At 42.4% G+C, this 27503-nt stretch overlaps 1 protein-coding gene across 1 annotated transcript in view; it reads right to left on the reverse strand.

Annotated features, from left to right (window-relative positions):
- The window catches only part of LOC142259092 (uncharacterized), a 151567-nt gene that overhangs the window by 15875 nt on the left and 108189 nt on the right, over positions 1–27503 (reverse strand). Inside the window, exons 4-5 of the mRNA XM_075331610.1 lie at positions 4805–4928; positions 4608–4721 (exon numbers count right to left, since the gene is read on the reverse strand). Coding sequence (XP_075187725.1) covers positions 4608–4721; positions 4805–4928 — 238 coding nt within the window. The remainder of the gene's footprint in view (positions 1–4607; positions 4722–4804; positions 4929–27503) is intronic.

Below are 27503 nucleotides of genomic sequence, written 5' to 3' on the forward strand. Positions count from 1 at the left end.
CTCCCAGATCCAAGACTTCTCCCGAATTGCACCAATCCTCTGGAATTCTCCGACCCAAGAAACCAGGACGAACCACAACTTACTCAGCTTCAGAAGTTTTCTAAAAACGCATTTTTTTAGGGTGGCCTATCACATTCCTAATAGTCCATCCACGACTTCTCACAACATAACTCTCTATCAAACTCCACCCAAAAGTATCTCAAAGATTGGCTGACTGGTTCAGGCAACCTTTATCTATCATCCATTTCTTTGAGATGGCTGGCTTGTCATTGGAAATGAGCACCTGTACCTTGTCTCTTCCACCACTTCATTGTAGATGTAAGCTCTCATCAGCAGGGTTGTCTTTTTTTGTTTTTTGCTATAATTATTGTATTTTTCATAACTGTTACCTGCTTAGATATGTGCCTCTGAATTGCGCTGCAGAATATGTTGGCGCTATAGAAAAAAATATTATTATTATTATTATTATTATTATTATTATTACTGGGGTGCTTGGCTGCCATGTGGGTCTGCACACTGGTGGTGCTCAGGTTGCCTTTGCCTTGGCCTCTGCTCAACTTGGATGGCAGATGCTACAGATTACAATGTTTTTCTCTGAAGGACTTTCAGAAAAAAAACTAACAGACAGCGGCTGAAGGCCTCCTTGCCCTGGCTTGGTCCACGGTGGGGGTGCAGTTCGGAACAGTTGACCAAGTTCTCACTCTGGGCAAACCACTACCCCTTGGTGCCTGTGTTGGTGGACATATCCATCTTCCTTTGTGTTGCTGTGCTGGCTATGCATGTCAACGGTCCTGGTTGGATCAGTGGACTCATCATCGACCACCTCATCTTCCATCTCATTTTCCTTCACAGTTGACATTGTAGGCGGACCTGATGGAAACTGTGTCTCATCATCAGCAGCCTCCACCTCTGGAGACAGTAAATCAAGTTCCTCAAAGTGGCTTTCTTCTGGCTGTAGGTCCTCAAATACTTGCGCATCAACGCACGCCACCTTCTCCCGTCACTCTTCAATGCTGCACAGTGAGAAGCCAGAGCCAACCAAAGGATATGTACAAAACAGATCCTCAGAGTGGCCAAGCTAGGGGTAATATGTCTCATGTGACTGATGATGGGGGGAGGAAGGAGAACCAGGTTGAAGATTGGATGGGCCACCCTTCTGTGTATCCACAGTAGACTGTGTGGTCATGGAAGATTTGTTGCTGCTTGAAAAATGCAAAGAAACCTTGTTGTCTGCCATCCAAGACAATATCTGCTCTCGCTATTCTGGCTTACACACATTCACATTCCAGACCGGTAAATTGGAGGAGGATGGTAAAGCCCAGTGCCACAATAGGCACATTGTAAACTTCTATGGAATATGTATTCCATCATATGAGTCTCAATGGGGGAGGGACTGCCTAAATGTATAAGTGAGCACAGTCCCTCCCAAACGTATGTTACTGGGCCACCTCAGGGCCCTCACCAAACTCAGCTTTCCTGACACTTGCAGGCCCTCTGAAAACTTGAACTGAGGGCTGCAGAATGAAATGAAGGAGGAGGAGGGTAAAGCCCAACGCTACAATGGGCACATTGTAAACTGCTATGGAATATGTATTCCATCATCTGAGTCTCAATGAGGGAGGGACCGCCCAAATGTACAGGAGTCCCTCCAAGACGTACAGTACAGACCAAAAGTTCGGACACACTTTCTCATTCAAAGAGTTTTCTTTATTTTCATGACTCTGAAAATTGTAGATTGGATAGGACAATGACCCCAAACACACCTCCAGGCTGCTTAAAGGCTATTTGACTAAGAAGGAGAGTGATGGGGTGCTACACCAGATGACCTGGCCTCCACAGTCACCAGACCTGAACCCAATCGAGATGAAGGCAAAAGGGCCAACAAGTGCTAAGCATCTCTGGGAACTCCTTCAAGACTGTTGGAAAACCATTTCCGGTGACTACCTCTTGAAGCTCATCAAGAGAATGCCAAGAGTGTGCAAAGCAGTAATCAAAGCAAAAGGTGGCTACTTTGAAGAACCTAGAATATAAGACATATTTTCAGTTGTTTCACACTTTTTTTATTAAGTATTTCATTCCACATGTGTTAATTCATAGTTTTGATGCCTTCAATGTGAATCTACAATTTTCAGTCATGAAATAAAGAAAACTCTTTGAATGAGAAGGTGTGTCCAAACTTTTGGTCTGCACTGTATGTTACAGGACCACTTGAAACCTCTCAAGTGAATGATCAAGATACCAATAAACGCGTTCTAGGTGGCCTTCTAAAGTACTTGGGAATAGCAAACTAGAAATTATATATGGCACAGGGACCTACAAAATGCATAAGTCAGGCCCCTCCCAATTATAAAAGAAAAAAAAGTCAAAAACACTACATGTGAACAAAAGTTAAAGGGGACTTTTGTTTTCTCTGGTTTATTTAGCCTTATATACAATTGATTATGCAGGGAAAACTGTTTATCAACCTTTCTGGCCTGTAAAAGGCAATTTAGGTTAGGTGATCTTGTGCATCTGTAAAAGTGGCGTAATAATGTGACATCCTTGTTCCCAGAAACCATATGTGAGTCAGAAATGCATGCAGGCATATCCTCCAGGCTCTCCCCATTCAGTTACATCACTTTCCCATCCATTTCATCCTTTTCCTCAGGCCCCCAGACCTCTCTGTTAGGCCTCTGCCACATTCACGTGAAAATCACGCACGTGCCGAGAGACACGTATTTCCCCTGCGTGTTGCGTGCAGGTAAGTACATGTCTCTGGTACGTGCGGGACACGTGTGTTCTACGTGTGCTATCCGCGATAGCACACGTAGAACCGGTAATTAACATACTCACCTGGTCCTTCCTGCAGTCCGCGCTGCTGTCCGTGGTGCTGATCCTCGGTCTCCAGCCCTGCCGTCTCCCCGCTGCTGCTGCTGCCAGGCAGTGAAGTGAATATTCTATGAGATTAATGAGCAGCGGTCGGCAGCAAGAGGCAGCAGCGGCAGAGACAGGAGGGCTGGGGAAGGTGAGTAAATATTTTTTTTTTTTTCACTGACACGTGTGTTTTCTCCGGCGCGTGTCACACGGGACCGCATCCACACTACACCCGTGTGGTACGGGTGCGGGCCGTGTGACACCCGTGCTGCGGGAGAAAACACTGACATGTCAGCGCTTTGAAAAACGCACACACGTACAAACGCACACGGACACACGTTCCGTGTGGTTTTACGTGTGTGTGCCTGCTACAATAGGGTAGCATTGGTGTACGTGTCTCCGTGCCGCCGGTACGTGTAAAAAATGACAAACACGTGCCGGCGGCACGGATGTGTGTCGCAGGCCTCAGGCCCAGCAGAAAATTATTCGCATTTCCCATTGACTTGCACTGTACTCCCTATTCAGAACGAATACACGAATATTACAAAGTACTCGTTACGATTATAGCTATTACGAATATTACAGTACTCGCTCATCTCTAGTTGTAATTAATTTTCTATTTTCAGCTTGAGAAGAGTAACAATACAGCAGTGATGGGGAACTTAGTAACTCTTCAGCGTCCCGCAATCGCATCACAGGGCGCAGACAGGAGTTGGTATGTGTGAGTTCCATTTTGACGATGCTGTCAAAAATGGACATGCAAGTTTAAAAGGCTAAGAGCCGCCTCTGTTAGAGAGAGACCGATGCTGGATATTTAAATGGGTTGTCCAGGTGTGTAACATTGATGACCTATCCTTAGGCTTTATAACCGTAGCAGGGTATTGCGGTCTATGAAGATAAACATTAGGGCCCCAATTCATCAAGATTGTTACTGTACACTGAAAAATGACGTCAGGGACTGTAGTGAGATTTCTGGCATAGGGAACACCGCAGTTTATTAAGATGTAAAGACGCGGTGGCATCACACCCTTGTTCTGGCCAAGCTCTGCTTATTTTGTCAAAGCTGGTTAACACACACACACACACACACACACACACACACACACACACACACACACACACCAGCCCGTCTCCTTTTCAGCTTTAGACTCCTGCAAATAAGAGACCTTTGGTCACATGCCATGATGTCAAAAAGATCTTTAAGCAGTCATATAATTGGATATAAACACTGAGGCCCCTAAAAGAATGGGGGCCCTATGAAACTGCCTAGTTTGCTCTCCCGTTCCCCTGATGCCAGTCCTTCATGCCAGCCTGTGTCCTGTTCAGTTTAGACTCCTCCAAATAAGAGACCTTTGGTTACATCATGTCACATGACTTTGAAGTCATCAAAGGTCCTTAAACAATCAACCTCAGAATACAACTAACGGGGACCCTAAGAGACTGGGGTTCTTGATAAATTGTGCAGTTTGACACCTCCCAACGATGGCCCTGACTGTAACTAAGGCTTATTTTTAATCCCATAAAATCATGCTATGGCTTATTTTCAGGGTAGGTCTTATTTTCAGGGAAACAGGGTATTCATGAGCCCTCTGCAGGTCTTTGAGTTGCCTTCATAACAACATAGAAAAGGGACTAGAAACAAACAGCAGAAGAAGCAGAAGCAAAGAAAATACAGCTGAAAAAAAAACAGAGCAGAAAGCCTAAAATGTAAACACAAAATTAGTGCAGAAAGTACATGAGTAGATATCTCTTACTGGGTAGAGCTGGAGGAAACACATCCTGAGGAACATCGGGGTCTTCTTGTTTACAGTCCTGTGGGAGAAGAGGACGGGGACATCTCTCTGGTGTTGTCCTCTTACTGGATAGAACTGGAGGAGACACATACAGGGACTGAATTCATTCCTTACATACAGATAATTATAGGCCGTGTGTATTTAGTCCTGTCTATTACCTGGTGATGTGAGGGGCTGGGGATCCTCCATCATGACGTCCTTGTACAGATCTTTGTGTCCTTCTAAATACTCCCACTCCTCCATGGAGAAATAGATGGTGACGTCCTGACACCTTATAGGAACCTGACACATACAATGATACCGTCACCCCCCGATCCCTTCATAGCGTTACTGTATAATGTCCCAGCATTCCCAGCAGTGTCACCTCTCCAGTCAGCAGCTCAATCATCTTGTAGGTGAGTTCTAGGATCTTCTGGTCATTGATGTCCTCATGTATCGGGGGGTGAGGTGGAGGCCCCGTGATTGGGCTCAGGGGTCTTCCCCATCCCTCAGACACAGGGGCCTGACAGCGCTCACTAGAGGTCTTCTTCACTACTGTGTAATCCTGGTTATGGAGATACACAGTAATAAATCTCACTCCAGACATTTCCAGAGTCCTCACCTCTCCAGTTCTGTCCATCTGTTATTCCCATAGATAAGAATGATGTAATGTGACGTCATCAGAATCTCTCACCTCTCCAGTAAGCCGGAAGAGGATCTCTAGGGTGAGGTGTAATATCCTCTCCGCCATCTTGTCCCTGTCCATATCCATCCTTGATGGGGCAATTAGGAGAATTCTCTTATATAGAAGATCTCCACTGAGAGGATCCGATATTGTAGGGACCTGAATGGGGAGAAGATGACGATGTAACATCATAAAGAATCCTGTATAGTAATATAATTACTGGAGACTTTATATCCGATCACTGGCTGCAGAAATAACGCTATCATGTATGGCATGAAGGAGAAGACAATTCATGGTTTTGGGCTGCAGGAACCGAAATGAAGATTCTTTATCCAATAATATTAAGAAGCGGCTTTTACTTGATATGTATGGCACGTGACTATTTTATAATATTCATCTGTTTGCAGGTTTTTAGTTTTCCAGATTTTTTGGGCTGATTTTTAAACTGCAATTGTTTTTTAAATATTTGCAAAATTACTGCATAATAATGACACTGAAAAAGACGTGGGCATCTGGCTGGACGAGAAAACCGACCAGTGCTACGAAGCTTCTGCCGAGGCAGATAATATAATAGGATGTAGTGAACGAGGCACAGATGCTCCGGACAAGAACAGTTTTGCCTCTATACAAGTCACTAGTGCGGCCACACTTACAATATTCTGCACAATTTCGGGCTCCAGTGAATGAGGAGGACATAACTGAACTAGAGCGGGTGCAGAGAAGAGCGACCATTAAAGGAATGGAAGGTCTGCACTAGGAGGACAGGCTAGCAAGCTTGGGGTTATTTATTTTGGAAACACAAAGGCTACGGGGCGATTTTATTACAATGTACCAGTTTATCAGGGGCATTACTGAGATATTTCTAATGAGCTTTTTACAACTGAGGCCTGTAATGATGACAAGGAGGTTCAGTCATAATCACAGATGGGGATTCTCTACTGTAAGAGCAGTGAGAATATGGAACTCTCTGACATATGATGAAATAATTGTTGATAGACTACAAAAATTCAAGGCGGGCTTGCATGCCTTCAGTAAAAAGTATATTATTGCAGGTTGTCAGTAGTAGATTTTGTGATGGGACATTGATCCAGGGAACTAGTCTGATATATTTAGAGTCATGGAGGAATTTTGCCCCTTGAAAAGGTATTCACACCCTCGGAACGTTGCACTTATTTTTACATTACACCCACAAATGTAAATGTATTTTATTAGGATTTTATGTAATATACCAGCATTAAGTAACAAGTATTTGTGAAGTGTAAAGGAAATGATAGATGGTTTTCTAAATATTTAAAAATATAAATCTGAATATTGTGACGTGTATTTGTATTAAGCCCCTTGTAGTATGATGCCCCTGAGTGACCAATTGTCTGCAGAAGTCACATAATTAGTATATTGAGTCATCTGTATCATTTATTGTCAGTATAACTACAGCTGTTTTGTGAAGGTTTCACAAGTTTTGTTTGAGAACATTAGGGATCAAACAGCATCTTGAATACCAAGGAACCCACCAGACAGGTCAGGTATAAAGTTGTGGAGAAGAGTAAAGCAGGGTTTGGTTATAAAAAAAAAATAGCAAAAGCTCTGAACATCTCACTAAGCACTTTTCAATCAATCATCCAAAAATGGCAGGAGTATAATGTGGAGACATGAGGGTCAGTGGGTAGAGTCGTCCGCTGGCCTGGCTGTCTTCAGAAAGACTGTTCGGACCAGGGCTCATCCCACTGAACGCCCGCACTCCTTCCTTGTGGGCAGAACACTTCTTTAACAACACAGGATGAGGGAACCACACCTTGGTAAGATGTTACTGGTTCACCAACAGGCAAACACGTATTGTACATTTCCAGCAAGATCACAAGATGGTACAAGCGACAGAGTCTCTCCCATCCGTTGGCTCGCAAGGGATTAGAATCTTTGCGACTTCGGGCCTTCCTGCGCCAACTATCCCAGCCAGCAGCACCCTGGTTTTAACAAGCACCCACTAAGAGGAGATAGCAGCAAGCTTAGAAAGCTGAACAAGCACAGCAAGATATGTAGCCAGGCAACTGAATGATCCAAACCTGGGTTTTCCAAGCAAATTTGTGGGCTCACCAATGAGCAGTGAAGCAGATCTGTGATCCTCCAGCTGAAAATGTGGATCCTAGACTGATGTCCTGCAGAATGAATGTGGTGACAGGAGCAAAGCTCTTTTTATACCCTCAGTTTTCATTTCAGGTTATTGTGTCTTACAGGATTGGTGGGAGATGGCTGTTCTTTGGTTCAGTTCAATCTGACTGCATAATATTCCTTTAATTGACGTAGTCAAAGAGATTGAGGCAATCCATATTTAACAGACAATAGGGCTCCGGTCGGTCTGACATGAAACAATGGCTAACTTCTCTTACTTTGCCAATCAAAAGCACAATATGTCTGGCCTAATTAAGAACAGTTCACCCCTCACACAAATCTCCAGATGCTGAGTTGTCACGTATAGCACAACTGCAAAATGACAAAAACATGGCCGTCCACTTAAACCAACATCCCAAGCAAGGAGAGCACTAATTATAGAGAAGCAGCCAAGAGGCCTGTGGTCAGTGGAAAAGCAGGAGAGATCCAGAGCTCAGGGGGAGAATCTGTCCACAGGACAACTATAAGTCATAAACTGCACAAATTTGGCCTTTATGGAAGAGTGGACAATTTTAAAAGCAAAACATAAGAATTGAAAATTGCTTCACAGACGTCTTCATCCAATTTACCTGAGATAGAGCGGTTTTATAGAGTAGAAAGGGCAAAAATGTCACCTCTATATGTGCAAAGCTGGTAGACACATCTCCCAAGAGATTGGCAGCAGTAATTGTAGTGAAAGGAGCTCCTGCAAAGTATTCACTCAGGGGCTGAATACTAATGCATATCACAATTTTCAGAGTTATATTTCTTAAAAAATTTACAAATGTTTGCTACTTTGTGTTGGTATGACATAAAACCCCAATAAAATCTATTTGTTTGTGGCTGTAATCTGAAAAAATGTGGAAAAGGTCATCGGGTGTGAATAGTTTTTCAAGGAACGGTATGTCTACCTTCAACCTAAAAACTAGTAAATTTTGTCAGAAATGTTCTCCAGTCCACACCAGAGATATTTTATGTAGCCCAAATATTTTGGTTCAAATTTGTCAAAATTTAGGAAAACATGAGACTTTTTGCACTAAAAAGTCAAAAACACAGGTCAAAGGGAAAAATACAAAGCGTTTCTATTGTGCACAAAATTCATGATCCAGTTGGACCAATATGAAGAATCTGGAACAAAAAACATTAATTAATACAAGAAGATAAAAAAAAGTGTCTTAGAAAAACCCAACAGAATTGATGAGTTAGATGTAAGTTTTGTGGTGCGGAGCCCGTTATACCGTCAGACGGGATGTGACCGCAGGCAGAAATATTCAGGGAAGGGAAAGATTTTACACTTTGTAGATAAATCATCTCTTCCCGGGATGTAACGGCCTCTAATGCTGGGATCACACGGCCGGATAAAGAATCATCACAGCTTCATCCAGAAAACTAGGACAAGTCTTTTCTTATTTGTCATCCATATACAATCCGGTATTTACAGCCGCTATTAATCATTTACAAGACCATTTACAGCTTCCTCCATTACAGAACTGCAATGTACCCATAACACAATGTCTGCTGTATGGTGGAGCTGGTGGGAATCTGATGGTTTATGCAGACACAGACCTGAATGGACGAGTCTCCTCCGATTTACAGAAGGCACTAGAGGATGCTGGGATTATTCTCACACGCAGATTCTGTCAGTGAGAAAGAAAAATCCCCCATCTGCACTGCCACATCCAATAACAATGGTCTGAGGGCGAGACGTTGTCTTATTTTATGGACAGCACTGAAAATACAGTAGTGTAAACGAGAATTAAAAGGAATCATCGAAGCTCTTATCTCTCCTAATCCTGCCATCTCCACCACTCTCATTACACAAGTATAACACATATAATACCGGAGGATAAAACAAGACTGAGCACAAGACCTTCACAGCCGTCTACACATCATAGGGGGATTTCATGGCCCCTTCTCTCCATCTACCTGATGATCCTGAGGAATATCGGGATCTTCTTGTTTACAGTCCTGTGGGAGAAGAGGACGGGGACATCTCTCTGGTGTTGTCCTCTTACTGGATAGAACTGGAGGAGACACATACAGGGACTGAATTCATTCCTTACATACAGATAATTATAGGCCGTGTGTATTTAGTCCTGTCTATTACCTGGTGATGTGAGGGACTGGGGAAACTCCATCATGACGTCCTTGTACAGATCTTTGTGTCCTTCTAAATACTCCCACTCCTCCATGGAGAAATAGACACTGACGTCCTGACACCTTATAGGAACCTGACACATACAATGATACCGTCACCCCCGATCCCTTCATAGCGTTACTGTATAATGTCCCAGCATTCCCAGCAGTGTCACCTCTCCAGTCAGCAGCTCAATCATCTTGTAGGTGAGTTCTAGGATCTTCTGGTCATTGATGTCCTCATGTATCGGGGGGTGAGGTGGAGGCCCCGTGATTGGGCTCAGGGGTCTTCCCCATCCCTCAGACACAGGGGCCTGACAGCGCTCACTAGAGGTCTTCTTCACTACTGTGTAATCCTGGTTATGGAGAGACACAGTAATAAATCTCACTCCAGACATTTCCAGAGTCCTCACCTCTCCAGTTCTGTCCATCTGTTATTCCCATAGATAAGAATGATGTAATGTGACGTCATCAGAAACTCTCACCTCTCCAGTAAGCCGGAAGAGGATCTCTAGGGTGAGGTGTAATGTCCTCTCCGCCATCTTATGCCTCTCCTTTTCCATCCTTGATGGGTCAATCAGGAGAATTCTCTTCTATAGAAGATCTCCACTGAGAGGATCCGACATTGTAGGGACCTGAATGGGGAGAAGATGACGATGTAACATCATAAACAATCCGCTGTAATAATACAATTACTGGAGATAATAAGGGAAAACATAGAATGAGAACATTCTGGGGGAACATTATACTGTGTGAGGGCAGAAAGGGGCCGAGGAGCGAGGGAAGAAAGGAGCCGAGGACCGAGGGCAGAAAGGGGACGAGGACCGAGGTCAGAAAGGGGCAGAGGACCGAGGGCAGAAAGGGGCCGAGGACTGAGGGCAGAAAGGGGCAGAGGACCGAGGGGAGAAAGGGGCCGAGGACTGAGGGCAGACGGGTTTCCTCACTTCCGGCCTCTCATAGTTGGGGCGTTTGTATCTATCAGAGGAAAAGGAAAAAAACCTCACGATTCATAGAAATCAGCGAGAGGAAAACTCCAATAAAGTCTCAAAGCTGAAGGGGTTAATGCCGCCTGTCCCAGTAATGGGGAATCTCCACACACCTCCACCTGCAGAGCCGCACACTAGATATATGGCTGCTCTGTGCTTACAGGACCTGTGATGATGTCACATGGAGGGGAGGAGTCAGGGGTCACATGATCAGCTCCTCAGTGTAGTCCTATATTGGCGTGTGCACACACTGGATGAGGCGCGGTGTCAGTGAATGGTTATAGTAAACCCCTGTTGCGTATGTATGTGACCCCTGTTGCGTATGTATGTGACCCCTGTTGCGTATGTATGTGACCCCTTCACACTCTTGTTTCAGTCTTTGCTAAATTGAATTCTTTATTGATAAGTTCAGGTGAGGAGAAGATTTATTGAGCGACTTTAGAAGAAAAACGTTTGGACCTGATCGGTCTTGATCACAAGTTGCTGAAAATTTGTGTATGACGTATATGGAGCAGAGCCACATGTGTACGATGTGTACAGAACTGTGCCATGTGTGTACGATATCTACGGAATGGAGCTGTGTATGTAACAGAGCCGTGTGTGCATGACATGTATGTAGCGGTGTTGTGTGTGCACAACGTGTATATATACCCTCTTATACCACTTTATTAATCCTCAAAACACCCATGCAAGCAGGGCTGCCACTAGGAATTTCGTGGCCCCATACTGGCAAAATTTCAGGGCCCCTTGAGGCTCCACCCCAGCTCCGCCTCCACCCCATGAATCTTCCACAGTCCCACCGCCACTCTTGGAAAACTTCACTTCTGCACTGCAGCCTCACCAATCACACATTAACCCTTCACACTGAACACCGTGTCACACACGCAGCCATCAGATTTTGTTTTGGCCATCAGATTTTTGTAAGCCTGCCTCCACGACAAGGTGGACTCTTTTGGCAGGGCCCTACTCTGCTCTAACTTTTTTTTTTTTATATCTAACTTTTTTCTTATATATTTATTTTTGGTTTATCTATTTTTTTTTCTTTAAGGGAATGTGTCACATACAGTTTTTAAACTAATTGAAACCAAATTCTGATAATGCAGACTTGTGGATTTAGACCTGACAAGCCCTTCAAATGGAATCTGTCACCAGGTTTTTAACAACTAATCTGAGCGCAGCATAACATAGGGGAAGAGATCCTGATTCCAGCGATTGTCACTTATTGGGCTGCTTAGTGTAGTTTTGATAACATCACTGGTTAATCAGCAGGAGATTATCATTACAGGACTACTTGGCATGCTGCAAGTAGTCCAGCATATTCATGAGCTCTGTATAACTGCTAGATCTGCAGCAGAGAAAACATGGATTTTATCACAATGACAGCAAACAGCCCAGTAAGTGACACATCACTGGAATCAGGGTATGTGTCTCTACATTATGCTGCTCTCAGATGGGGGAGAAAAAACCTGCTGACAGATTCACTATAAGGCTCATTCAGCAGTCAGTGAAAACCAGTCTGCACTTGGGCCGCAGTGCATGGCCTGGCCATGGGTCTCCTGACCTGACCTCAGCAGTCTCAGAGCATATATGGGGATTCAGGTCAGGAGATCGGGGCCAGGCCATGCATGGCGTTTTAAGATGAGATTTATACTGATGGTTGTTCATTATGAGAGCGGAGGAGGGTTGTGAACAAGACATGCCACATAAGGCAGAATTAGGCTGAGTCCACACGTCCTGTAATCATCCGTTGGGAAAAATGATTTCTGCAGGATCAGTTTTCTTTAACATGGGAGTCTATGGAGGACAGATCCGCTAACAGATTTCTATTTATCCTCCAATCTGTAACGGATGGGCATCGTGACCTGTAGGGCCACAAGTCTCCTCCGCAGGAGAACGCAGCTGCCCGTGCCCACGATCAGGGTTCGGTGCGCTGCGGTCTCCTGCTTGTGTTCTCCCTATGCGACTCCACAGCAAATAACTGACATACTGCGGCCTCGGAAAGCCGCACCGCAGGTCAGTTATTGCTGCGGGCTGTGCACTGTTAAAAATATACTCTTAAATATATTTTTCTTCAAATATGCGATAAGACGCATGAAAAATGGACTACAAAATGTATAAAAAATAAATGTAGTTTATATCTGATAAAAATGATTGCTAAATTATAAAGTTGCAGTTCAGTTACAGAAAAGGAAAAAATATATACTTCATTAGCTTACGTAAAAGAGTTCAATTAGTCTTTCTTGAGTTCCTGAGAGAACAACCATATCTTGCTTCATCTTGGGTGAATGCAGGATCAAAGGAACAGACAGACATGCTTCTTAGAGGCTGGATGGACGGGATGGATCAGCTTCGACATGTGTGGATTGACTCTCGGAGCAGGAGTGAGCAGCCACCCCCTCCCACTGTGTGTCAATGACAACTGTCCAATCCATATAGGGTATTTCAGCTGAACACAGTTACACATGACATAATCAGATGGAAGGATATATATATACATATATATATATATACCATGCTATGTCAGCATCTATCCATACTTAATACAGATACCTTATTATTTATTCCTTATAAAAACTTTATCAATAAGCTATGCCCTTCCAATATAGACAAAACTGTGAAAACATATAATATGTCCTACTATAAAATGTTTGATAACTAGATGTATTAATTTTAATGTTTTTTACAATTCCCCCTTGAAGCGGGTGAATTATTATTATTATTATTAATGAAACCCCGAAAATGAATTAATGCATCATTAAAATAACAGACCTTCTTTCCTTATTTGGCGATAATGGATTAATATCAATAATAATGATGAATAATACTCAATCTGCATTATTCATGTTGTATGTTCAATAATATAATAATGTGGATTCATGTTATGGTAGGCCGTGACTGATAATCATATAAAATATATAATTATACTTTCCTAAACCTAAAAAGATGCAAAACAAATCCGGTCACCATATGATGTCCTCTGGGTTGATGTCTTCTTATCTCCGATGTAATCTGGCATAAACACAGTCTCTTAGAAATAAATCCTTTGATAAAAGATGAATGGTTACCAATTTAATACAGTCTCATATTGCGTTTATCATTGTTAGATCAAGTCCATAAACTTTATTCTTTATTGCAAAGTCCATAGCCAATGTTGGTAAACCACAGTTCATGAGTGTAGAAGAATAGCATAAGTCTTTGATGTCTGTGCAGTGTAATTTACATTAGTCACCTTTATCCTCCGCGCTGCCTGTTGTCAAATCCTGGAACAGATGTTAAGACATTCTTGGTCAGCACGACAGGGGTTAACTTTAACACGTTATTGCTCTCCTTAGTAACTGTAGTGAGGTCTTAAGCACAGATCATGTGTTAGAGTTGTCCAACCTGGCACCATAAGATCACTGTGTTTCTGAGGTCCCGCAGTGGTAAGTGTATTGTATGTAACACAGTCTTATTTGAGACGTTACCTTTTGGACCGTTGAGTTTCAGCCTTTTAAACCTTTTGTGGAATCCCTCTTGACTTTAAAAAATTACTAAAAGTCTTTTATCTTCTGTAATCTTGATTGAAGACTGATTCATTCCCTAAACTAGATACCAAATGTGGTAATGATACTATCACTAATAAATGTCACAGTGTATAACTCTAATACTATAATACCATGTCATTATTATTATCATAGTAGAAGTATTAATATAATTGATACTTAGAATGATAAAATAATACTGCATAATGGTATAGACAATAGTATTCTCATGTAATGACCATTTTTTCATTGGTGTAATTACCTTTCCAAACCCATAGATGGCAATGTGTTGAATGTAACCAAAATGTAATATAAAATATGAAATAATATAATGTGTACCTATAACATGTACCATATTATAAATATGAAAGGCAACAATGTGGCTTATTTAGTTAGATCATTTGTAAAATTATAAACCAAAGCAAATAACCTTTTAGAAAAGACTGGATGATTCCATCAAAACACAATACTACCCATTATAAATTATTATTGATTTAAAAAAAATATAATATATATATATTATTTGTAAATATAGGAAGGTAAACCTAGATGTACCTCGATCTTCCATCTTTATACTCTAATTTAGTTTATTTGATTTGTCTAATATTTATTAAATAACCTACTATATAAGAAAATGTGCAACTATAACCAATATTTCATCCTTATTGTGTTAATATACTAATATAAGAATAATGTATTACTAGGAAGTAAATAATTGAATACAGTGATGAATGAAGTGTTCTTTTCTTCCAAAAATTGGAACTTTCCCTTTTAATAAGATTCATATTTAATAAAGTAATATTCTTATATTAGATATTACTTAACTAAATATTGAAGTGTTTCCTCAATTGAGATATTAAAATTAGAAGGAAAAATAAAAAAATTGTAGAATTTAAATTTTGATTAAAAATGTGAATATTGAATAAAAATAATCAATATAAAAATTAGGAATAAAAGGAAAAATGAAAATCAGAATAAAAATAAAATTGAAATAAAAATAAGGCCTTCAATGTATATAACACTTATGTTATATAAATGCATTATGATATACTTCAAATATATATATATATTTTTTTTATTCCCAATTCTTCCTTTGTACTTGAAATATTAATTATTAAAATATTCTGTAGACACATATATTTATCAAATATAAATATGTAATTAAAATCCAACCTTTTCCTTTCAATATCATGAAATATGATGTTATAAAAATTAATATGTCAAGATTAAATTAAATTAAAATTTATGTTGTATATCTTCAAGACCATATTATAAATATTACTTCCATATTTGAAAAGAAAAATGATTACCAATCTGTGTATCAGTAAAAGAAGTAAGTAACACAAACCTGTATAAAAATCAAAATGTTAAAACCTTATTCTAGAATGTAATTCTTCAGAATAAACCTTTAATAAGGATCCTAACATCTCTATACTAAAGAAATATGTCTATGAATAAGATATATTCTGTATAAATTCCTTCATTATTTATACTTATGTACTATAACTTATTTATTCTAAATAATATACATACATATTATAACCTTGAAGTAAAAAAAATTTTTTTTTTTTTTCTTTGGAAGCTTCAAAGACCTTGGGCAAGTAACTGACGTTGACAGCTGCTCAGACAATCAATCATTCATAGACACATCTATGTACACAAGACTGTCATGGTTCTTTAACATATACATCCACATAGAAACATTGACAGACACATATCCCTTTTTTTCCAATTTTTCTATGCGCATTTCAAAATATATGATACTAATATGAATAATTTTATTCATTCCATATACTCATGAGTGACAGGTACCTTTGATAGTCACCTACTGTACATTTGACCATAGGACAGACAGACATTTATTATTAGCTTTAGTAATTCAAGTGTCACATGCTCTGGTTACGTGCAAAGAACATTCCATTCCAAAACAGCAAGCAGTTTTAATTACTCCACTCCAAAACTCAGATTACATTTCTAATAACTCTAAGGAAGATATATATTCATAAAAGAAATGTTAAACTAATGGTCCTCTGGCAATTGGTACCTGAGAAAATAATAATTATTATTAATCATGCTTTCGCGATTAGCCTTACACAATAAGATATATGTTACCTGATTGAGGATAAGAACAAATTTATAAATAAAAAGTTAATACTTCATCAATCTGCTTTACTGATAAATTCTGAGGGAAATAAAAGAATAAAATTATTATCATATTTATGATAAAAATGAAACACTTAAAGTAAGTTATACTTGTCCTTATTATTAAATTTTAAATATTATTATTCATATACCAAGATCAAATTATTAATTTATAACATTTTAGACTATCATAACTAAATGAAGATATGACTTTGTTTTTACTATCACTACCCTTATATACATATATATATATATATATATATATATATATATAAATCCATAGAAGGTATGTATTACATGGATACACTGTATATGAATAATAATAAATATCAAACAATAATATTAATTTACCCAGAAATCCCCTTTATCCAGCTAAAACCCAAACCTCAATTTTTGCAAGATCCGATCTATTACAGTAATTTCCAGAATATTGGAATTGAAATTATTTTGTAACTCAATTTTTTTCCTTAACTGAGAAAAAATGTCTCTCTCCGAAAAACCACCCAGCTGTCGCTGGCTGTCAAATTCTCTGGACGACATTTTTCTTTCATTAGTGACAAGGGGAGAGGATTTGCACAAGACACCTGTTTCTGTCTTTCAGGGCTTTTAAAAATCGCTTGTCTGAGATTGTCGGTATCAGATTTTGTGACAATTTTCTCTTTCATTGAAGGTGACAAGGAAAGAGGGGGGTATATGACTTATAATTTACATGCAATATCCTGCGAATTCCATACATTTTGTCACAGAAATATTTGGATCTGGGAGACACTGTTGGTTTATCACTTAATCTCTCCCTTTTTCGTGTTGGTTTTTCAGAATTAATTAATTTCTGTTTTGATTGACTTTGGTGATTTCTAACAAAATCGATAAATGTCGTACATTCAAATAGGGACTTTTTCTTTAATGCCACCGTACAGGCTGCATTATCAAGGAAATTAAATTTCTTGACGAATAAATGGATCATTCCATTCAGTCTGACATTTGGAATGACCGTCCTATATAAACGTTCAAAAACAGACATAAATGAGAACATACCTTCATTCTGTTCAATTTGTAATTCCTTCAACATCTCATAATCTGGATTTGCTTCATTCCTTGCACAGAAGATGAGATTTTTCAGCCTTATGATATCATTATCACTTGAACAATCAAATGTCTCATTGTCAGAAGAATTTTTTAATACCAGCTGTCTAAAGAAATGCTGGGGTATCCACATATGAAATATCTGAGTCTTCTCACTATCAGTTAAATTTAATTTTTCAACGGAACTTTCAAATATTTCGGAATTTCTGCATACATGTATTTTAGGATCGTATGCGGGAATTAATTTGCATAAGTCCAATAAATTTTTTCTTAGTTTAAGTTCTAACTTAGTCTGTTCTATTTTTAGAAACTGATCTCCGCCATGCTCTCTGACTCCTCCCCCTTCTAGTTCCGCTTTGTCATTTCCTTTTCTGACAACTTTTTGCACGTCTTCTATTCTGGCTCCTCCCCCTTCTGACTTCTCTATGTCATTTCCTGCTTCTTCTCCAAAGTCCCGAAGACATGGCACATCTTGATTACATCTTGATTACAGTCAGAATTCACAATATCACCTACTGACATTTCAGGTTCTAAGCAATCTTTGGATGTCTCTAACACTGACTTATGGAATTCCTGAACTAAATGCAATAAATTTCTAAACTTCTCTTTTTCTTTGTTAAAAAATACCTTAGAATTTACTCGTGAATTTGCCATTTCACACTCAGCATACAAGTCTAACCATAAATTCACTAAACTAGACTTCTCTAAATGCTTACTTTGTTCAGAAAAAGAATTTAAATTAATTGTCTTACCTTGACTTATAATCAGCACTTGTAGCACTTCTTATGGACTGACTTATCCTTTTTCCTCCAGAGACACCTCTAAAGAGTATCGTCTGTGGCTTAGCAAAGTTCAAAGTTCATTTAAAAAAACATTGACGCAACTTGACTTATACGTATTTCCTAGGTTCTGCGTGATTTTTATAAATTGTCAATTCCTGATACTTTGCAGGAGATACTTATTACTTCTGACCCCCCTTATGCAAAGTGAAGGAACAACAAAAAAATTAAAAAACACGAATGGCTGGCTCTCCAAATGTTAAAAATATACTCTTAAATATATTTTTCTTCAAATACGCGATAAGATGTATGAAAAATGGACTACAAAATGTATAAAAAATAAATGTAGTTTATATCTGATAAAAATGATTGCTAAATTATAAAGTTGCAGTTCAGTTACAGAAAAGGAAAAAAAATATACTTCATTAGCTTACATAAAAGAGTTCAATTAGTCTTTCTTGAGTTCCTGAGAGAACAACCATATCTTGCTTCGTCTTGGGTGAATGCAGGATCAAAGGAACAGACAGACATGCTTCTTAAAGGCTGGATGGATGGGATGGATCAGCTTCGACATGTGTGGATTGACTCTTGGAGCAGGAGTGAGCAGCCACCGCCTCCCACCGTGTGTTATATGACAACTGTCCAATCCATATAGGGTATTTCAGCTGAACACAGTTACACATGACATAATAACTAGAAGCTTCCAGATGGAAGGATATATATATATATATATATATATGTACCATGCTATGTCAGCATCTATCCATACTTAATACAGATACCTTATTATTTATTCCTTATAAAAGCTTTATCAATAAGCTATGCCCTTCCAATATAGACACAACTGTGAAAACATATAATATGTTCTACTATAAAATGTTTGATAACTAGATGTATTAATTTTAATGTTTTTTACATGCACGCACAGTGGGCACAGGATTTCTACAAATCCCATCCACTTTGCTTGTACTGTACATTGCAGCGTTTTGGACGCAGCTGAAGCAGGCTACATCCAAAATGCTGCAAACACTGATGGTGGGCACACAGCCTTAGGAGAGTCTTTATTACAGCCTGGCTATTAGGGCAGGGGGCACCAAACACTCAGATACAAAGGCCTTACTGCTGCTGTATTCTCCTAAGGAGAGTCTTTATCACAGCCTAGATAATAGCAAAGAATGTACTTAGGAAAATACAGCACCAGTGAGGCCTTTGTATCAGAGAATGTTGTGGTGCCCCCTGCCCTAACACACGCCTGCTCTAAACACCGAGGAGCCGTCCACCAACACACCACACGGCCTCCGGGCCTTAACTTACTGTGTAGCCACCAGGTCACTTGCCGCCTGCTGCCTTCCACCTTGAATTCTCCGCCGCGCCATGATGATGCCTGCCTTCTGCGCCTGTGGATGGAGGATTATATTCCTGACTAGCTGTTAGGGCTCATGCACCACGGGAGGCAGGAGGCTCACAGCACCACGGGAGGCAGAAGGCTCACAGCACCATGGGAGGCAGAAGGCTCACAGCACCACGGGAGGCAGGAGGCTCACAGCACACAGGAGGCAGGAGGCCCACAGCAGAGAGGCAGGAGGCTCACAGGAGAGAGGCAGGAGGCTCACAGGAGAGAGGCAGGAGGCCCACAGGAGAGAGGCAGGAGGCCCACAGGAGAGAGGCAGGAGGCCCACAGCAGAGGGAGGCTCACAGTAGAGAGGCCAGGAGGCTCACAGCAGAGGGAGGCTCACAGTAGAGAGGCCAGGAGGCTCACAGCAGAGGGAGGCTCACAGTAGAGAGGCCAGGAGGCTCACAGCAGAGAGGCCAGGAGCCACAAGCCAGAGGTTCCCCACCCCTGATCTAGCTGAAGCAAGACAGGGGCTGGGGTCGGCGGGCAGTCACGGGCAGAGATGAGCGCCCCCCCCCCCCCCCGGCAGAGATCAGCGCGCCCCCCCCCCCCCTCCCCGGCAGAGATCATCGCGGGCCCCAGGCAGAGATTAGCGTCCCCGCCGGCGGAGATCAGCACAGGGCCCGGGCAGAGATCAGCATCCCCGCCGGCGGAGATCAGCGCGGGCCCCGGGCAGAGATCAGTGCATCCCCCCTTCCCCGGCAGAGATCAGCGCGGGCCCCGGGCAGAGATCAGCGCGGGCCCCAGGCAGAGATTAGCGTCCCCCGCCGGCGGAGATCAGCGCATGGCCCAGGCAGAGATCAGCGTCCCTGCCAGCGGAGATCAGCGCGGGGCCCCGGGCAGAGATCAGCGCGTCGCCCCCCCTCCCCGTCAGAGATCAGCGTCCCCGCCGTCGGAGATCAGCGTGGGCCCCGAGCAGAGAACAGCGCGGGCCCCGGGCAGAGAGCAGCGTGGGCCCCGGGCAGAGATCGGCGCCCCCCCAGCAGAGATCAGTGGGCACCCCCGGCGATCGTCTTCGGCTCACAGCGCTTACCTGTCCCCGCTGGCTGCCGCGTCCTCGCCACCTCAGCTGCTGTAGCAGGAGTGTAATGAGGTCTCAGAGTGATGACCTCACCTCCTGCTGCACGGCCCAGCGATGATGCGCCCTGCTCTGCTCCACTGACCCTGCCTCCACTACAGCACATGGCTAATTTGCATGCTCTGCCCCTTCGCATGCAACTTAGTCATGTCTGGTAGGGGAAGCGACACCGTCGGGCCCCTCTGCTGTCGCTGCTGCTGCTGTGACTGGAACCCAGTGAAGAGACGGGGCCCGTCCTGCCTGAGGCTAAAGATAAGTATTTACCCCAGGCCTGGCCGGGCCCCCTTTCTTCACCGGGTCCCCTACACCAGGCACAGTAGTAATGCCCTGATGGCGGCCCTGTATATATATATATAAAAGTCAAACAATGCACAAAACAAGTAGCCAGCTCACCATATAGGAGTTCCTCTTATTGCAATAATCCGTGTTCATCTTGTATTCTGCAGGGATCCAGGCAAGGAGTGCACCCAAACAAATAGAGAATTTGGAGAAATGGGATCCAGTGAAAAGATGAATTTTCACCAAAAAATTAAAAAATCATCTTCTTTATTAATCCATTAAAATGTTATGACAAATATGTGAGAAACTCCAAACAACTAATATGCAATCCAGCAATGGACTACCGTATTTTTCGGACTATAAGACGCACCTTACCATAAGACGCACCCTGGTTTTAGAGGAGGAAAATAGGAAAATAAAATTTTAACCAAAAAATCTGGTCATGACACACTTGTTATGGGGCAAGGATCTGCTGCTCTCTACTAAGGTACTCCATTCTGGTAACGATCCTCATGCCTTGTATATGATCCTGCTCATATACCCCCATCCATCCTGCTCATATACCCCCATCCATCCTGCTCATATACCCCCAACCATCCTACTCATATACCCCCATCCTGCTCATATACCTCATCCTGCTCATATACCCCCATCCATCCTGCTCATATACCCCCATCCTGCTCATATACCCCATCCATCCTGCTCATATACCCCCATCCTGCTATATACCCCCCATCCTGCTCATATACCCCATCCTGCTCATATACCCCCATACTGCTCATAATATACCCCCATCCATCCTGCTCATAATATACCCCCATCCTGCTCATAAAATACCCCCATCCTGGTATATGGCTTGTATCCTGTGGCACAGAAAAAAAAAAAGCGTTTATACTCACCTTTCCTCACTCCCTGCAGCACCGATCAGCTTCCTCTCTGTCTCAGCAGCAGCGCCGCTGTGTGGAGCCGTCACCGTTGTCTGCAGCATCGCGATGTCTTCCTGTCTGTGCCAGTCATCTGATCTGTGTGGACACTAGCGGCGCGCACAGCGATGACGTCATCGCTGTGCTCACCGCTCTCTACACAGATCAGCTGACCAGCACAGACAGGAAGACATTGCGATGCTGCAGGGGGACAGCTCCACACACGGTGACGGGTGAGTACACTGATTCACTGCACCACACGCCGATAATGATGCACGGGGGGCAGTGAATACAGCTGCACATGATCACTCCAGGTTGTAGTTGCCAGGGGTGATCATGTGGGCCGGCTGTTAATTATGCGCGCACCCCCCCGCCCACCTGTCAGTGCTGGCTTTAGCGCTGAGAGATGATGGGCGGGAGGATGGGCGTGCATATGTAATGAGCGGGCCCACATGGTCACGGCAGGCGCTGCTACAGCCTGCTCGTGCCCCCGATGACCCGCTCCACCGCAGCACCCTCATTCCCCGCAGCCACATTCAGACCATAAGACGCACCCCCCATCTCCCCCCATCATTTGGGGGAAAAAAAGTGCATCTTATAGTCCGAAAAATACGGTACATGTTTTAGCGCTATGCGCCTTCATCACGGAATTACACATTGGAAAAAGGAAATAATTCTCCAGTGCGATCATAGATTCACAGCCGTCTTTAAAATCAAAATCTTTATTCAAATGGTTAAAAGTCCATGAGTAAAGTTGATCGAAGCCGCCAAAATCCGGGAAAGGCGATCACTGCCGGATTGAGAAAAAAATGTGGGTCCGCTCCAGATTCCGGTGCCCATATACAGTGCCTACAAGTAGTCTTCAACCCCCTGCAGATTTAGCAGGTTTACACATTAGGAATTAACTTGGCATTGTGACATTTGGACTGTAGATCAGCCTGGAAGTGTGAAATGCACTGCAGGAAAAAAGAATGTTTGTTTTTTTTTTAAATTGAGAAAAGTTTATTCAGAGGGTCATTTATTATTCAACCCCTCAAACCACCAGAATTCTGTTTGGTTCCCCTAAAGTATTAAGAAGTATTTCAGGCACAAAGAACAATGAGCTTCACATGTTTGGATTAATTATCTCTTTTTCCAGCCTTTTCTGACTAATTAAGACCCTCCCCAAACTTGTGAACAGCACTCATACATGGTCAACATGGGAAAGACAAAGGAGCATTCCAAGGCCATCAGAGACAAGATCGTGGAGGGTCACAAGGCTGTCAAGGGGTACAAAATCCTTTCCAAGGAGTTGGGCCTACCTGTCTCCACTGTTGGGAGCATCATCCGGAAGTGGAAGGCTTATGGAACTACTGTTAGCCTTCCACGGCCTGGACAGCCTTTGAAAGTTTCCTCCTGTGCCGAGGCCAGGCTTGTCCGAAGAGTCAAGGCTAACCCAAGGACAACAAGGAAGGAGCTCCGGGAAGATCTCATGGCAGTGGGGACATTGGTTTCAGTCAATACCATAAGTAACGTACTCCACTGCAATGGTCTCCGTTCCAGACGAGCCCGTAAGGTACCTTTACTTTCAAAGCATCATTTCAAGGCTCGTCTACAGTTTGCTCATGATCACTTGGAGGACTCTGAGACAGACTGGTTCAAGGTTCTGTGGTCTGATGAGACCAAGATCGAGATCTTTGGTGCCAACCACACACGTGACGTTTGGAGACTGGATGGCACTGCATACGACCCCAAGAATACCATCCCTACAGTCAAGCATGGTGGTGGCAGCATCATGCTGTGGGGCTGTTTCTCAGCCAAGAGGCCTGGCCATCTGGTCCGCATCCATGGGAAGATGGATAGCATGGCCTACCTGGAGATTTTGGCCAAGAACATCCGCTCCTCCATCAAGGATCTTAAGATGGGTCGTCATTTCATCTTCCAACAAGACAACGACCCAAAGCACACAGCCAAGAAAACCAAGGCCTGGTTCAAGAGGGAAAAAATCAAGGTGTTGCAGTGGCCTAGTCAGTCTCCTGACCTTAACCCAATTGAAAACTTGTGGAAGGAGCTCAAGATTAAAGTCCACATGAGACACCCAAAGAACCTAGATAACTTGGAGAAGATCTGCATGGAGGAGTGGGCCAAGTTAACTCCAGAGACCTGTGCCGGGCTGATCAGGTCTTATAAAAGACGATTATTAGCTGTAATTGCAAACAAGGGTTATTCCACAAAATATTAAACCTATCGGTTGAATAATAATTGACCCACACTTTTATGTTGAAAATTTATTAAAATTTAACTGAGCAACATAACTTGTTGGTTTGTAAGATTTATGCATCTGTTAATAAATCCTGCTCTTGTTTGAAGTTTGCAGGCTCTAACTTATTTGCATCTTATCAAACCTGCTAAATCTGCAGGGGGTTGAAGACTACTTGTAGGCACTGTAAGTCTATAGGGACCAGAATCCGGAGAGTAAAAACGTTTGTGGAAGGGATGGTGGGTAGGAGCGCATGTGGTATACTCACCCTAGGCTGTCATTGCGGCACACTCCTTCCAGGTCACGCTATTCCCTTCCGTAGCCGTCGATTCAATATTCATTGTTTTGCCCGCCCACCAGCGTGTGTAATTGGTTGAAGTTAGATGCACCCTCACCCTGAGTGTCAGCGTGTCAGCTGCCTGGAACCAATCACAGGCGGCAGGACGGCCGGTGGGCGGGGAAAGCAGTGCAAGTGTCTGCGGGTCAGTATGGTGAAATGCATGTGTTTCAGAAACACATAGCATGTAATATAATGTTAATATGTCATATTAAAGGGGATAATGTGGTGACTCCCGGTGCACAATGTATAGAGGATTGTGATATATTAGATAAAAAAGTTGCATTATTATATTTTGAGGAGCAACAAGCGATTCTTGATTTGAGATTGTTTGATAAAAATGATTCAGTTAACATGGTGCAGAGCTCTAACTTATTTCCCACATCTAATAAGGATTGTTATCCATTAAATTCTAGACCGGCGGTATTAGATGCTTTCAGGATGCTATTGAAAAAGAACTTTTGGAATGAAGTAAAAATATTGTTAACAAAAATTCCAATCTGACATTCCAGGAAACATGTGCCCTAAAAGATTTGACAAATAACAGAGATTTGTTGGTAAAAAAAGCAGATAAATTTGGGGCTATAGTCCTGATGGATGCGGGTTTATATCAGAAATTACACGTGTTGGGTTTGGAAAATAAAGATGTGTACAGTGAGTTACCACAAAACCCCAGAGAGATCTATAATGCAGAGATGTTGAGTCTATTGGAAATTAAAAGGATAGGACGTTATATTGGCAATATGGTTTAATGTGGCACTGAAAATGAAGCCGCATTTTTTTGAATACCTAAATGATAATAACTACAATTTAACATTCACTTGTAGCTATGAAAATCGGAGACTTAATTTCTTGGATGTGACTTTAATTGATAATTCTATAACAGGAAAAGTAGAAGTAGAACCTTCTAGAAAGGATACAGCCTCTAATAGTATCCTCAGAGCCACATCATGTCACCCACCACATGTGGTGAAAAATCTCCCTGTAGGGGAACTAATGAGGATTAAACATCACAGTTCCCAAGAACAGGTTTTTCTGAGGGAAACTGATAATACTTGTAAAAGACTGAAGGCTAGAGGCTATCCTGATTGGAGTTTGGATAGAGCCCAGAAAATTGCAAAGAATAAAGATCGGAATTTATTGTTAAAAAATGAAACGGATAGGGTTAATAATAATAACAAGAATAGGGAATCTATAAATTTGCCACCAAGTATAGTCCCCAGTTCAAAAAGATCACCTCTGTAATAATAAAGTTTTTACCTCTATTGGAACAAGATATTGAAGTAAAAAATATCCTTAAAAAACAGACAAAATTTGTATCTAAAAGAGCATCTACAATTGGAGATTTTTTTATCCCCCAGTCTATTCCTTGGTAAGACTGATTCTTCCACACAAAATTGGTTAAAATTATCCGGATTTTATAAATGTGGCGTTAATGTTTGTAAGTGTTGCAATTTTGTCAGTAAAGATGAAAAATGTTCTTCCAATTTTAATAAAAGGGAGTATATGATAAAAGACTATAAATTGCAACACGGAAAACGTGATTTATTTGATAGAATGTTGTGAATGTGAACTCCAATATGTCGGCTGCACGATGGGACCGTTAAAAAACACATCAGAAAACATATTTCAGATGCATTAAATCTCCCTAGAGCAGGTGCTTCAGTGGTTTCACCACATTTTGCACATAAACACAAAGGAGATCTAAGCAGTATTTTCTTTAAAGGGATAGAAAAAGTTTATAAACCTCTGAGAGGAGCGGATCTCCATAAAAAGGTTTTGGCTCATGAAGTAAATGGATATTTTTGTTAGAAACTCACATTCCTAATGGTTTAAACAGCAGTTTGGATCTGATAACACAGTATTAATGTATGTTCTAAAATTGTTGGGCATGTTTTCTTCTTGCTAATATCATGTACTATGTTTTTGGTAATAATTGGTAGCTTTGATTCTAACAGAACTAGTGTTTTACATTTTACTGCTGGAATCTTAATGGTTTGACTATTTTTAGTGTTTAATTACTGGAAGGTTTCCTCCTTCTCCCTTCTGTTTAAAATAGTCTATTCTAACAGAGCAATTGTGGACCTGGATGAAGGCAGTTTTGTGCCGAAACATGTAGTCCCTATGTGAACTCACTGCTATATGTGGACAAGTGAATGTCTCATGGACTTTTAACCATCTAAATAAAGATTTGGATTTTAAAGACGGCCGTGGATTTGTGATCGTGCTGGAGAATTTTTTCCTGTTTCCAATTATACAATGAGATATATATATATATATACACACACATATACACAGGTGTGTCGCGGGAGGGGAGGGGCGCTGCGCTCGCCACGCTCGGGTCCGGCACTGCTGCTGCTTGCTGCTGGCTGCTCGGTGGCTCGAGCGGTGGGCTGGATCCAGGGACTCAAGCGGCTCTCCTCGCCCGTGAGTGAAAGGGGTGGTTTTGGGTTTGGGGAGTTGGTCCGTGACGCCACCCACGGTTTGTGGTGAGGTTGGGGCACCACCGCTGCTCTGGACGGGGATTCCGGGAGCGATGACAGGTAGCAGCCGAGATGTTTCTTTCCCCTCCATGGGTAGGGGGATTTGGTGGTCCCGGGGCCCGGTGAGGTGACGGGGGAGGCAGGGTTGGCGAGGTGCAGGGTCGCGGGGGCAGCGCAGTGCCAGACGGCACGGTGGTACTCACTCAGCCAAGAATGGATACAGAGTTTCTGGTAAAACAAACGGCTGGATGGACGGGTCCCGCAGCCGGCTGCTGTGGTTACCCCCGGAAGATTGGTGGTGGCTGCCTTTCCCTGCACCTGTTGTGTATCTTCGGTCCCGATGGCTTCCCACCGGTAACCCGCTCCCCAGCTTGGATATGTGCCGGAGGAGCCCCTTTTGCCCGCAGGCTCTGGCCCTGGGAATTCTAGCTGTGGCGGTAGCTGTATTTCCCTTTCTCGGTTTGGACGGTTGCCTTCAATCGGGTCTTTGCTGCTAGGAAACCCCAGAGGTTCCGGTCGCTAACGGATTTGACCGGTTTAACGGCGACTCCAAGCCTGATCGGGGTCCGTAGGCCCTGCCGGTTTGTGCTGGCTTCTCTTCGTTCCCCGGTTCGGTACCGGCAGGCCACCACCCGTCCCCGGTCCTACGGTTCCGCGTCAATCGGCCTC

This window comes from Anomaloglossus baeobatrachus (assembly GCF_048569485.1).
Source record: "Anomaloglossus baeobatrachus isolate aAnoBae1 chromosome 5 unlocalized genomic scaffold, aAnoBae1.hap1 SUPER_5_unloc_26, whole genome shotgun sequence".
Lineage (NCBI taxonomy): Eukaryota > Metazoa > Chordata > Amphibia > Anura > Aromobatidae > Anomaloglossus > Anomaloglossus baeobatrachus.